The 13,930-nt window shown below is 33.1% G+C and overlaps 1 protein-coding gene across 4 annotated transcripts in view; it reads right to left on the bottom strand.

The window, feature by feature from the left end:
- The window catches only part of CFAP47 (cilia and flagella associated protein 47), an 886,918-nt gene that overhangs the window by 344,079 nt on the left and 528,909 nt on the right, over window positions 1–13,930 (bottom strand). For all 4 annotated transcript variants that reach the window (XM_016433371.2, XM_056826271.1, XM_007493353.3 and 1 more), the window contains one exon: window positions 9,934–10,037. In XM_016433371.2, coding sequence (XP_016288857.2) covers window positions 9,934–10,037 — 104 coding nt within the window. The remainder of the gene's footprint in view (window positions 1–9,933; window positions 10,038–13,930) is intronic.

Genomic DNA, 13,930 nt, shown 5'->3' with positions numbered 1-13,930 from the left:
CCTATCCAAAAGTAGTGGATATTTTCTGAAATTTGGGATCTATCTGTAATTTATCAATTGATCAACAGACCATTATTAAAAATCACTTTGCCAGGTTCTAATGTCATCCAAGATGGTAAAAGAACAAGATTTAGCCAGAAAATAATCAAGCTCTGAGCTCAAAGTTTCTGTCATAGTGAAATAATGGTATTCTGTTATTAGTGACACATGAAAATACCTTGCAGTGCTGTTGGCAGAACAATATAAAAGGAGAAAATTGGTGCTATGGATCAAAAATTTCTAAGTTAATATCTACAAGTGTGAACCTAACTATTAATATTCTAATATGAGATTCTTTTCCAGTGAAAGAAACAAGACTGTGCATGTTACTATCTAAACTGGAAGCCTTTTCTTCTCTCTTCTTTCTTCTATTCTACTTCTTTAATTTCCTTCTTCCTCTTCTTTCCCTTTCTTTCACAAAATAAAATATAGATTACTTCCTTGAAGGGGGTATATAGTATTTTGAAACTTACATTACTTTGAAAAATTCAGATAATCTTAAATTAAGATTTCTCAAGATCAGTGAATGTCTTACTCCAACTCATTTAAATTGCTTTCATCCCTTTTAAATTCTTTAAGGATTAACTGTCACTTTTCATATACATGATACAACTCATAAAATATTTGTTGTATATTTGAATCATATAAATTATTTAAAATTTGACACAAATGTAAGAAGCATAATAGGTAAACTAAATCTAGTATGGACCAAGCTGTTATAACTATTATAGCTATCATTTGTCAAGCTATTTACTGGCAGTTGATGGAAGGCAGGATGCAGTTTAATCCAACCCAAATTTATTTAATTGAGGCAGGGAAAGGCAAACAGAAGTAATAATAGGAGTTAGGAATAAGGTAGGAAATCTACTTCTCTAATACTAAAAATGTATAAATAACACAACCCCCCAAAACTGTCTCCTCACAAAGCTTCTTCTTTGTCTACAAGGTAGACACTACACTTAACTACATTCAACTATCTTAAAATTATTCACTATCTAATTTAATCCTAAACTAATTTATAAAATCTTGAATTGATATGAATTATTTATCTTCAAACACCTCCTTAAAATAATATATTAAATGAAACTTTCAAATATAATTGTCAGTTTCTATTCACAGAGAAACTGACACAAATCCTCTCTCTCCCTCCACTCCAATGGTCCAACTGTCTGTGTCAGTTCACACACAACAGCTCTTGAGCAACCCTTCAGTTTCTCAAGAGTAAGGAAACCCACTCTTTCTCTCAGCTCAGAATGACTCTCAAATCTCAAATCAAACTGTCTCAAATAAGAAACAAATCTTCTTTTCTGTTAGAGAATGACCCAGCCACCAACTGTCTCCAGAATAAGTCAGAGCCCAGAACTCCCAATTGACTCCTTTGTGCTGGACCCCAAAGCAAACTTGTCTGTTTCCTCTCTTAAAGGGGACAGTGTAAAGGTGAACACACCCCTTCTCTTACCTGAAATTTATTTTAATGAAAGCTAAATGAATTCTTATCACAACAGAAGGGAATCTAATTAAGCAGATTCTCATTTGTTTTAGATTGAGAAGGTCTTTAGTTTGATACCTTGCAACTGTGTGATTCATAGTAAGAATACAGTCGAAGGCAAAAGTCTGTATGCAAACAGATTAGCAATGTAGTCACAGGATAGTATTCAAGTAATAGTTTTAAGTTTGTAGAATAAGTGTTAATATGTTCATCATAAGTGAGTGATTATATTACATTATGCTATTCTTTATATCAAATTGATTCATATAGGAAGGCACCAACCTGTGAAGGGGGGTTGGATTTTTCAGAAATAGGAGCTGAGATATACTACAACCAGGATGACCCCTGCAAAACATCCAAGTCAAAGTGTCCCCCTATTCATGACAGATTCTGTTACTATCATCAAGAAGGTCCCCTATAGGTTTTATATCTCACTCCATAAGTTCTTTTTTACCATTAAAAATCTGTCAGGGTCAATGATCAGGGTCTTTCAGACCTTACTGAAGGTCTCTGTAGAGACCTTCTGATCTGTTTGACCTACCTACAAAATAAAGTAAAACTTTACTCTGAGAATATTTTCACCAGTCTTTCTCTTTCACAACTCAAGTAGAATAATTATTATTTATAATTTCACTTCTATAAGAAAATAAGATACAATATTTTCTTGTTACTAGAAACTATCATTTAAAAGTCTTTCTTTCTTTTGTGAACTGATCCAGCCATCCTGGAGGGAAATTTGGAACCGTATGCAATGGACTATAAAACTGTGCATACCCTTTAATCCTGTAAAAGCACTAATAGGTCTGTATTCCAGAGATTAAAAAAATAAAAGGTGGGGATAAGGACTCACTTGCACAAAAATATTTGTATCAACCCTTTCTATGGTGGCAAATAATTGGAAATTAAGGGAATGTCCCCTAATTGGGAAATGATTGAACAAATTGTGGTATATGATGATGATGGAATACTATTGTACTGTAAGAAATGATGAACAATATAATTAAAAAAAATAGAAAGACTTTCATTGACTGATGCTAAGTAAAATAATCAGAACCGGGAGAACATTGTACTCTGAAACAGCAATATTATGGATGATCAACTGTGAAATACTTAGCTAACACAATGATCTAACACAATCCTGAAGGTTTTATGACAAAGAATGTTTTCCTCTTCCAAAGAAAGAACTGTTAAAATGCATGTGATTTTCCACTATCTTTATTTGGATTTTTATTTTGAGGTTTGGGCTTTAAATATTTATTTTCTTACAAAAATGAACAATATGGAAATGTTTTTCATGATAATGTATATCCCAGATCAAATAGCTTACCTTCTTAAGTAACAGGGAAGGAAGGGAGGGAGACAACTGATAATTTGGATCACTCAAAAAACTTATGTGGAAAATTGTGGTTTTTTACGTGTAATTGTAAAATAAATATATCTTATGAAAATAAAAATCTTTCTTCTCTCTTATACAAGGTAGAGCTATGATTTTTTCCAATAAGAAACTTGAAGTATGTTAATTTGTAACTAATCCTCTCATTTAAAAAAAAGGAAGAAGAGTGAGAAGATGGGAGGGGGTGAAGTTTAACTCACTCCTTTATTAAATATGAAGAAAAATAAATCTCAAAGTACAAAGGAAAACCTCAAGTTGATTGGGGAATATAAAGATAGATAGATTTTTTGGAGTCCTGGAAATGCTTGTCTGACTATATCTGTGTGCCTAGGAGAGCCGAAGTAGAATGGCCAAAGGGGCAGGAAAAGAGAGAGAAACTGCTGGGATTTTGAGACCAGGCTTAAGGATGAAGAAAATAAAGGAGAGAATTCTAACACATACATATAAACAATACAGAATACTGACACAAATTGTTCCATGAACAATGAAAAAGGAATAGGGAAAACATAAAACACTTAGGAATAGGCATTTTCTTTTCCTGTCTGATTGTTCTAAAAAATAATCTTTATCCAATTCACATTTTTAGATAATTGGATTTATAATTTTAATAAGGTTATTTATACAATATATCCATATCTATATGTGTGCATAATTACACATGAAAACTCAGGATTTAAAATCAGTTACTAATAACCTCTGTAATGAAGAGATAGAAATAGAAATGATTTTAAGTGAAGTTGAATGTTGGCTTGCAAAAGCTAGCAAGAGTACATGCTAGGAATGCTACAGAAAGAATTCTGGAATGCAGTGAAAGGGAAGAGGGTGAGTTTTGAAGGTTCTATGGTCAATGACACTCTCTCCCACACACCTCAGTTTACATGAATATTTCAGTAAATTTTACCAATTCAATTACATTTTTAAAAATTATTCTGTTTAGCAGTGAAAGGTACTTTTCAAAGCACCAAGCAATACCAAGATAGGTGAAACTTGTTTTTTACATGTAGTTTATAGCATAAGAGAAAAGAGACAGAGCACCTAGGACATCTCCTTACATACATAGGGCCCTCAAAATGTTTCATTTTCACAGAAAATCATAGCTCCTGAACCACCAGAAACAAATTTACTTTACACTTATCATAAAGATGCTATGATTAGTTTAAAGTCTTTTTCTTTTAACCCCTTACCTTCCATTTTATAATCAATACATAGTATTGGTCCTAAAGCACAAGAGTGGTAAGGGCTAGACAGTGGGGATTAAATGGCTTGTCCAGCATCAAACAGCTAAGAAGTATCTGAAAAAGATTTTAACTCAGGACTTCCTAACTCTATGCCTGGATCTCTATTATGAAAGGGAATTCTTTATTCTCTATGTCTATTTTGAGTTAACATTTTGTTAGCCATCAAGTGAAAGAGTCACTTTCACTTGCTAAAATGAGTGATAACTCCAGAACTCCAAACACCCCTTCTTAACACTGAGAGTGTTCACAAGTCATTTGCTAAAGTGGGTGATAATTCAATCAGTCAGAAACTTGTGAATCCTGTGATAAAAATTGATACCTTCAGAAACCTCTGATAAAATGTTGACACCTTCAGAAGCCTATGATAATAGTTAACACCTTCAGAGGTAAGCAGTGGATCCCACAGACACTGCCCCACTGGGTAGTGCTAGGCAATTTGGAAGTTGTGATTGGCCCCTGTGAATAGAGGAAGGGACAAGAAGTCACTATAAAAGCCCTACTTCTTTGGCTGGAGGGAGTCTTCTATAGACAGTCTTCTGGTCATCATCTTCTGTAGTCCTCTTTGCCAGATAACCTGCCTTTGGGAGGTAACTAGGGACTTCAACTGCCTCTTGGGTGAGTAGTTGGCCTTCCTTTCCTGATGTCTGGAGAGAGATTAATTTCAGAGAGGCCTTCCCTTCTAGGAGGAGGCCTTGTGGGTGGAAATTTAGGCTGACTGGTCCAGGGTTAAGAAACCCTGCCAGACTGAGTTGACCAATTTTCATATGGCAATAATATGGCAATCCAGGAGATATGGATGATTATTTACAAAAATATAAATTGCCTAGATTAGCAGAAGAAGAAATAGAATACTTAAATAATCCTGTATCAGAAAAAAAATTGAACAAGTCATCAAAGAACTCCCTAAGAAAAAATCCCCAGGACCTGATGGATTCACAAGTGAATTTTATCAAACATTCAAAGAACAACTAATCCCAATACTATAGAAACTATTTGACAGAATAAGCAAAGAAGTTCTACCAAATTCCTTTTATGACATAAATATGGTACTAATTCCAAAGCCAGGCAGGTCAAAAACAGAGAACGAAAACTATAGACCAATCTCTTTAATGAACATAGATCAAAAATCTTAAGTAGAATACTAGCAAAAAGATGCCAGCAAGTGATCACAATGGTTATTTATTATGACCAGGTGGGATTTATACCAGGAATGCAAGGATGGTTCAATATTAGGAAAACCATCCACATAATTGACCATATCAACAAGCACACCAACAAAAATCCCATGACTATCTCAAAGGATGCAGAAAAAGCCTTTGACAAAATACAACACTCATTCCTATTGAAAACATTAGAAAGTTTAGGAATAGAAGGGCCTTTCTTAAAAATAAAAAACTATAGAGTTTGTTAAGTTATATAAATATTAATATATATAAAAAACCATCAGCAAACATCATCTGCAATGGAGATGATTTAGAAGCCTACCCAGTAAGATCAGGGGTGAAACAAGGTTGCCCATTATCACCTCTATTATTTAACATTGTACTAAGAACACTAGCAGTAGCAATTAGAGAAGGAAAAGAAATTGAAGGTATTAAAATAGGCAATGAGAAGACTAAACTATTATTGTTTGTAGATGATATGATGGTCTACTTAACGAATCCTAGAGAATGAACTAAAAGCTAGTGGAAATAATCAACAACTTTAACAAAATTGTAGGATAGAAACCCACATAAATAATCAGCATTTCTATATATTTCCAACACAACTGAGCAGCAAGAATTAGAAAGAGAAATTTAATTTAAAATTACTCTAGACAATATAAAATATTTAGGAATCTATTTGCCAAGACAAACACAGGAATTATATGAACATAACTACAAAACACTTTCAGTACCAGATCTAAAACTGTACTATAAAGCAGTGATCATCAATACAATATGATACTGACTAAGAGAAAAAAGAGAGGATCAGTGAAACAGACTTGGGGTATGCCCTCGACAAGAGAGTATATGATAAACCCAAAGATCCCAGATTTTGGAACATTAATCAACTGTTAGACAAAAAATTCTGGGAAAATTGAAAAACAGTATGGGAGACATTAGGTCTAGATCTTACACCCTATACCAAGATAAATTCAGAATGGGTGAATGACTTAAATATAAAGAAGGAAATTATAAGTAAATTAGGTGAACATAGAATAGTATGCTTGTCAGATCTATGGGAAAGAAAAGAATTTAGAACCAAGTTGGAAATAGCAGCTATCACAAAATGTAAAATGAATAACTTTGATTACATTAAATTAAAAAGGTTTTGAACAAATAAAACCAATGCATTCAAAATAAGAAGGGAAACAACAAATTGGGGAAAAAAATCTTTATAACAAAAATTTCTGACAAAGGTTTAATTTCTCAGATATATAAGGAACTAAATCAATTGTACAAAAATGTCAAGCTATTCTCTGATTGATAAATGGACAAGGGACATGAATAGGCAGTTTTCAGATGAAGAAATCAAAACTACCAATAAGCACACGAAAAAGTGCACTAAATCTCTTATAATTAAAGAAATACAAATCAAAACAGCTCTGACAAATCAAATCAACAAATCAAAACAACACCTTATGCCTGGCAGACTGGCTAATATAACAGGAAATGAAATTGATAAATGTTGGAGGGGGTGTGGCAAAATTGTGACAATAATGCACTGCTGGTGGAGTTGTGAATTGATCCAACCATTCTGGAAGGCAATTTTGAACTATGCCCAAAGGGCTTTAAATGACTGCCTGTCCTTTTACCCAGACATATCATTGCTGGGTCTGTACCCCAAAGAGATAATAAGGAAAAATACTTGTACAAAATATTCATAGTCATGCTATTTGTGGTGACAAAAAAATGGAAAATGAGGGGATGTCCTTGGATTGGGGAATGGCTGAAGAAATTATGGTATGTCTTAGTGATGGAATACTATTGTGCTAAAAGGAATAATGAACTGAAGGAATTTCAAATGAACTGGAACAACCTCCAGGAATTGATGCAGAGTGAAAGGAGCAGACCCAGAAGAACACTGTACACTGTGGTACAACCGAACCTAATGGACTTCTCTACTGGCAGAAATGTAATGATCCAGGATAATTCTGAAGGATTTATGAAAAAGAACGCCACCCACATCCAGAGAAAGAACTGTGGGAGTAGAAACACAGAAGAAAATAATTTCCTTAAGCACATGGTTTGATTGGGATATGATTGGGGATGTAGACTCTAAATGATCACTCTATTACAAATATTAATAATATGGAAATATGTCTTGATCAATAATACATGCAAAACACAGTTAAACTGCTCATTGGCTATGAGAGTGGGGAGGAAGGAGAGGAGGGGAAAGTATTCAAATCATACAACCATGGAAAATATTCTAAATTAATTAATTTAGAAAAAACCTAGAACTTCAGAACCATATCATCATGCTCTCTTCAGGGAGGAAACAGCCATGAGAGGATATTATCAGGCTATCTCCACTTACTTTTCTCTCCTACCAAAGTAAGTATGGAGGGGGCAAAAAAAGCAAATTTATCATTAAATTATCACCAATTTGCCAGCAACTGGACTGATATAGCATATTAAGGAACATTATTTGCAATTCTATTCTATGTCACAGATATATTACTTGATTTTTGTAATAAATATAGGCCGAATAGCAGGTAAAAAATCAGTATTTTATTCTAAAATAGGTTCTATTAAATGGTATCTTAAGTGGTATATTTGCCTTTTAATTCCATTTGGCAAACATTTTCAAAGTCCTATGATGCAACAATTGTTCTAGAATGCTGTCATAGGCTTTCAATAAGAAAGAGAGCAAAAGTAGCTTAAATAGAGTTATGTTAAAAGAACAGCTTAAAATTACACATTTTAACTGTCAAATATATGACTGGGTTGCCCATGTGAGGCTTCCTTTCATTAATATAAATAGTAACAACTCACAACAAAGCCCTTTCCTTACAGGAACTCCATGAGGTATGTAGTACAAGTATTCTTGTGCCAATGATGAAGAAATTGAGTCTCACGAAGATGAATTGGTTTCTTAGGATCACAGAGCTACTAAATGTCAGTAGCAGATCTCCTAACACAGGTCTCCTGACTCCATATCCATCAATCCAAATTATGCTATCTTTCAGTAACAATAATCTTCACTAAATTAAAGTTAACAATGCAAATAAATAACAATTTACCCTAAAAACAGTAAAGAATAGATGACCATTTATGATAATACTCAGTAATAGTCATTTTACAGGGGAAAATTTTTCTTCATTCCGTTATTCCATTATAAAGCAATTATTACTAAGGTCTTTTTATTCAAGTAAATAAACATTTACTCTATATTTCATTGTGGATTTGAAGATGAAAAAAATCAAAGTCCCTCAGGCATAATTACAATTTAGGGAAGCAGTGTAGTCTTAAAGAGTATACTGATATTAACATCAGATGATCTGCATTTAAATCATGATTAATATTTGAAACCAATTTTACTACATGTGTTGCTACTCTGGATTTATTTTTAAACCTTTTTGAACCTCAGTGGCATAATTTCTAATATATAAGACGTCTATCATGTTTTGCTGAAAGGAAAGTATATTAGGGAGATGAGAAATGTGTGAAAAATTTTGTTAGAGAATGATTAAATGCACAAAGTTAAAAAAGAAATATATATATGTGTATATATATATATATACATATATGTATATATTCTGAGAGATTCAAAGAGGGAGGGAACACTTCTACTAAGAACTGAGAGAAAGCTTCATAGAGGAAAAGGAACCTGAATTGATATTTAAAGAAGAAGCAGATAAAAATAAAGAGAATGGAGAGATCCACTCTGACCTCAGAGGATTTTTGTGTGAAAAGACATGAAGATAAAAGATATTTTCATATTATTTACAAATTAAAAGTTACATTTATTAATAAATCATATACATATATTTTTGGTCCTTTGGGCCAACATGGAAAATAATGCCTACTAAACTATAAGAATATGCAAAATTCCATCCAAGGACAAAAGACAGAAGAACCTACATCAAGTAAAATCAAAATTACCTATTGACATGCTCAATTGTATAAAATGTTATACTTCTATATGATTATTTAAAAAACCACATAGTTACATGAAAAGAAATATAACTTAAGCTCTTTTTTTAAAAAAAATTAAGCATGTTTCCTTGACTTAAGATTTGAGAAAATGAACATTTTCCTTTGCTCAAAAATCCAAGGAAAAGATTTAGCAATGTTTTAATCATCCATGTACATTTAATCCTACTAATGACAACTGATACTTAAATACCACATTTCTGTAAATTCTGCTGAATAAACTTTGGCCAAAATTGCCATGGCTAATGTAGTAAAAAGGATAAATTCATATTGAAATATGCAGAGAGAGCTTATTCCTGCTTCATGTATATATATATATATTTTTTTAAAGAAGTTGTATGAAGACTAGCACTTAACCTAAGATTAAGTTAGCTTCAGAAAATTAAATTCAAGAAATATAACAAAGAATGTCAAATATTACATGGCACTTCTTAGCTAATAGTTTGTTCTTTTTTCCCTTTGCATAAGCAACTGAAGCTTATGCTACCGGTTTTAAGAGCAGGATTTTAATAATTTTTCCATAATGATCATGTATCCATGGGCATTTTTTCAAAGGTAAAATATAGGGTGTAAAAGAAGAACATCATTTATTTAGACACAATAACACTTTTAGGACATTTTAAGGGGACTTACCAAGGTGGCACATGTCACTTCAATTGTTTCTACAGGTGGTGCAGGAAAGGTATTAATTTCTAGGAAAAACCAGACTTTTACATCTGAAACACTTCCTTTGTTATCTGAAAAATAAAATCACAAAATGTTTTTAATGATTTCCTAGCATGGATTCTTAGTTGCAATATTTAACATCCTCATCATCTATGATGATCATGAATTACTCATGCCCATGCTATTTCGTTAGTTAGCTACCATAAAGAATTCTAAAGTCTTATGGCATATATAAACATATATGTATATATATATATATATACATAAGTTTTGATGGGAGAAAATGTACAATAAAGAGGAAATGTATAGCTCATGGAGTATCTTGGGAGATGTCAAGTTCAGAACAGAGAATAGGTAGAGAGGAGTGGGCTAACATTGAAGAAAGGTGCAGAAGTGTGCTGGGGGCAACTCCAATCTACAATAGGCTGGAGATAAATTTTCATTGTGAACATTTACACCTCAGAAATTGGCAAATACTGAATGATATTTTAAGTTGTTGCTTTGCTGATTCTATAGATTATAGAAAGTGATATAGAAAATGTTAATAATGATGATTAAACTCAAAAGTGTGTTCTGCAAATTTTTTTTTCCGAGTACAGATTGTTAAAATGTTACCATCATATGCTTGAGTGGGGGTCACTGAAGGAACCAGACTAAATAACATTTTGCTTAGGTCCTCTCCTGTTCAAAGTCTAAGAATATCAAAACATCAATTTTAAAGGCCATTTATAAGTTTAACTTGGGCAAAATAATAGCAAGGGGAGCTAGGTGGCTCATGCAGTAGTTAAAGTGTTCGATTTCAAGTCAGGAAGACTTGAATTCATGTTCTGCCTTGGACACTTGAGCTGTTTGGCAGTTGACAAGTTTTTTAACCTTTCTCTGCATCAGATTCCTCATCCAAATAATGGAGATAATAATAGCACTTCATAGGGTTGTGCTTTGCAAATGTTAACATTCCTTATGAACGAGATATAATTATAATGTAACTAAATCAATAGAGGACACTGAAATTAAAACATTTTATGATAGCAAATGTAATGATTTCAATTCTGCAATTCTTGATTTAACTTATTATATTCATATAATAATTTTATGCTTGCTTTCTACTTCTCCTAAAATTTATGATCTCATCATTGTTGATCAAATTTAACATTATTGTTATATTTCCCATTGGATATTTTAGTTTTCTCCAGTTACATGTAATAATAATTTTTAACATTTTTTTTAGTTTTGAGTCCCAAATTTTCTTCCTTCCTCCCTTCCCTCCCTGAGGTGAGAAATATGATTTAGATTTTACATGTGCAATCATGTAAAAAAAAATCTGTGTTAATTCCATTGTAGAAGAAAATTCAAGCCAAAAAAATGAAGAAAGTGACATATACTATGCTTTGGTCTCAATTCTAACTTCATGAGTTCTTTCTCTAGAAACAGATGGCATTTTTATGATGAATCCTTTGATTTTACCATGGATTACCTCTACTGTTGAGAATCGCTAAGTTATTCACAGTTACTCATCAAATAATAATTACTGTAACTATGGACAATGTTTTCCTGTTTCTTCTCACTTCACTCCATCAGTTCATGTTCCTATTTTCAGGTTTTTATGAAATCCTCCTGCTCATCACTTCTTATAACACAATAGTATTCTATTTCCCTCATAGACAAAAACTACTCATCCATCCCCCTTATTTTTTCACCATTATTATTGCTGTCTATTACCCTATTAACCTATCCAAATTTATCCTACTCCCTCTCTCCCTTCATCCTGTCTATCCTCAAAAGTTTTGCTCCTAATCACCACCTACTCTAATTTTTCCTCCATCAGTCTCCCTTCACAAATTCTTATCCCTTTCCCAACTACTTTCCTGTATGGTAAGATATATTTCTATACCCAATTCATTGTGTATTTTCATCCATCTTGGAGCCAATCCCAATGACAGTAAGGCCCAAGCACTTCCCTCTTCATCTCATGCATCTTTACCTCCACTGTTAAAGGTCTTTCCTACCTCTTTTATGTGAGAAAATTTATCCTGTTCTTTCTCTCCCTTCCCCCTTTTCCCAGTGCATTCCTCTTTCTCAGTCCTTAATTTCTTTGGGTGGGGGGGGTAGATATCATCCCATTATATTCAACTTGTGTCCTTGCCTACTATGTGTAGAGTCTTCCTAACCACCAGAGAAAGAACTGTTGGAATAGGAATGCAGAAGAAAGCATATGATTTATTACTTGTATATTTGGATATATTTTGAGGGTTTTGTTCACTTACAAAGCTGAACAATATGGAGATAGGTTTTGTGGAACAAAACGTGTATAACCCAAATTGAATTGCTTGAAGCTATGGGAGGCAGGAAGGGAAGTAGAGAGGGAGACAATTTGGATCATATAACTTGGGGGAATTTATGTGGATATTTGTTATTAAAATAAAAATAAACTGGAAAATAATACAAAGATACTTTTATAATGAAAATTAAAAAAAAAAGAAGATTCACAAACTGGGGTCTTTGGTATCCTGGTGATGGTACAGTATAGATTAGCCAAGTCAGGGACCATCAGAACAGGTTTTGGGGCAACTGAATAAGGTATGGCAATTCCCTGGATTCTCACTTATAGATGGTAAAAAGAAATTCTACATAGAAGGTTACTTTGGTAATAAGAGAGACCAAAACACAAACCCAGGAGGAGTGAAACAAGTTAATACTGCTCCATCCAAAGGCTCAAAAAAAATAAAAATCAGTCTTGAGACCAAAAAATAATTCTTATAGGAGTTCAAGGGAGATTTCAAAAGTCAAATAGAAGATGTAGAATAAAAATTTGGAAAATAAATTAGAGTGATACATGAAAATCATGAAAAAAGTCAACAACTTGATAATGGAAGAAAAAAAACCCTCAATAAAATAATACCTCTCATTTTCTTTTCTCTCTTGATTTTGTTTTTGCAATCAGATCTAATCTAAATTGTACACAGTAATTGTGTACTTGTCAAAGTCTTTTTCTGCATCTATTGAAATAATTATGTGATTTCTATTAGTTTTGTTATTAATATGGACAATTTTGCTGACAGCTGTCCTAATATAAAAAGCCTTGAGTTCATGGTAGAAATCCCATGTGGTCATAGTGTGATACTTTTGTGATACATTGTTAAGTTGTCTCTTTCCTCATATTTTATTTAAGATTTTGCATCAATACTCATTAGGGAAATTGGTCTGTGACTTTCTTTCTCTTTTTTTGGTGTAGGAATATAAATTATGGATAGAATGAGTTAGGGATTAGCTAAAAGAGGGGAATTTTGATACAATCTCTAGGAGAGGATTCTGAGAAGGAGAGAGCAATTGTGGGAGTTTGAACTGACAATAACTGACTAACTTCCTTCTTGGATTTCCACCAAGCTGGAAGAAGGTTTGACTCTCTGCCTGTATTTTCACCAAACTGGAAGAAGGGTTTGGTCTGAGAGATTTTTCCTAGATAGTCAAAATTTCATGGAGAAATTGTTGATTTATTGGTATAGAATTTATTTTGAGGAAACCATTTTCCCTGAGTACAAAGATCATCTGCCAGTGGTACATTTGCCAAAAATCCTCTTGGTCTAAGGTAATCCAAAGATTTTCATCTGGAATTTGAATCACTTAGTGCAGCCAAATCCAGGCTTTTCTCTTTCCTTTTGTTAATCACTGGTGGGCCTATCAGGTTAGATTTGTGTGTAGGTTTTTTAGGTAGAGCAGGGAGCTGTAGACAGGACCCAGAGAAGAAAAAAAAGGCTCTCCTTTCTCAGAAGACTTAGAAGTTGGGTGGAGCATAGTTTTTAAGAGTGTTAGGGTCTTATCTACCACTTTCCCTTACTCCCTTTATAAAATAAACATTGTTTTTATAAGCCAAAGGGTTTGTACTTTATTGGCATTGGGGAGTTCCTAGGTGGGTTGTATCATCTTACATCCCTCTAGGACAGTTTCCTATTACAGACCTATTACA

The sequence above is a fragment of the Monodelphis domestica genome, chromosome 4 (assembly GCF_027887165.1).
Source record: "Monodelphis domestica isolate mMonDom1 chromosome 4, mMonDom1.pri, whole genome shotgun sequence".
Lineage (NCBI taxonomy): Eukaryota > Metazoa > Chordata > Mammalia > Didelphimorphia > Didelphidae > Monodelphis > Monodelphis domestica.
Note: the sequence above shows the minus strand (reverse complement) of the source record. Positions and strands in the feature narration are given on the sequence as shown.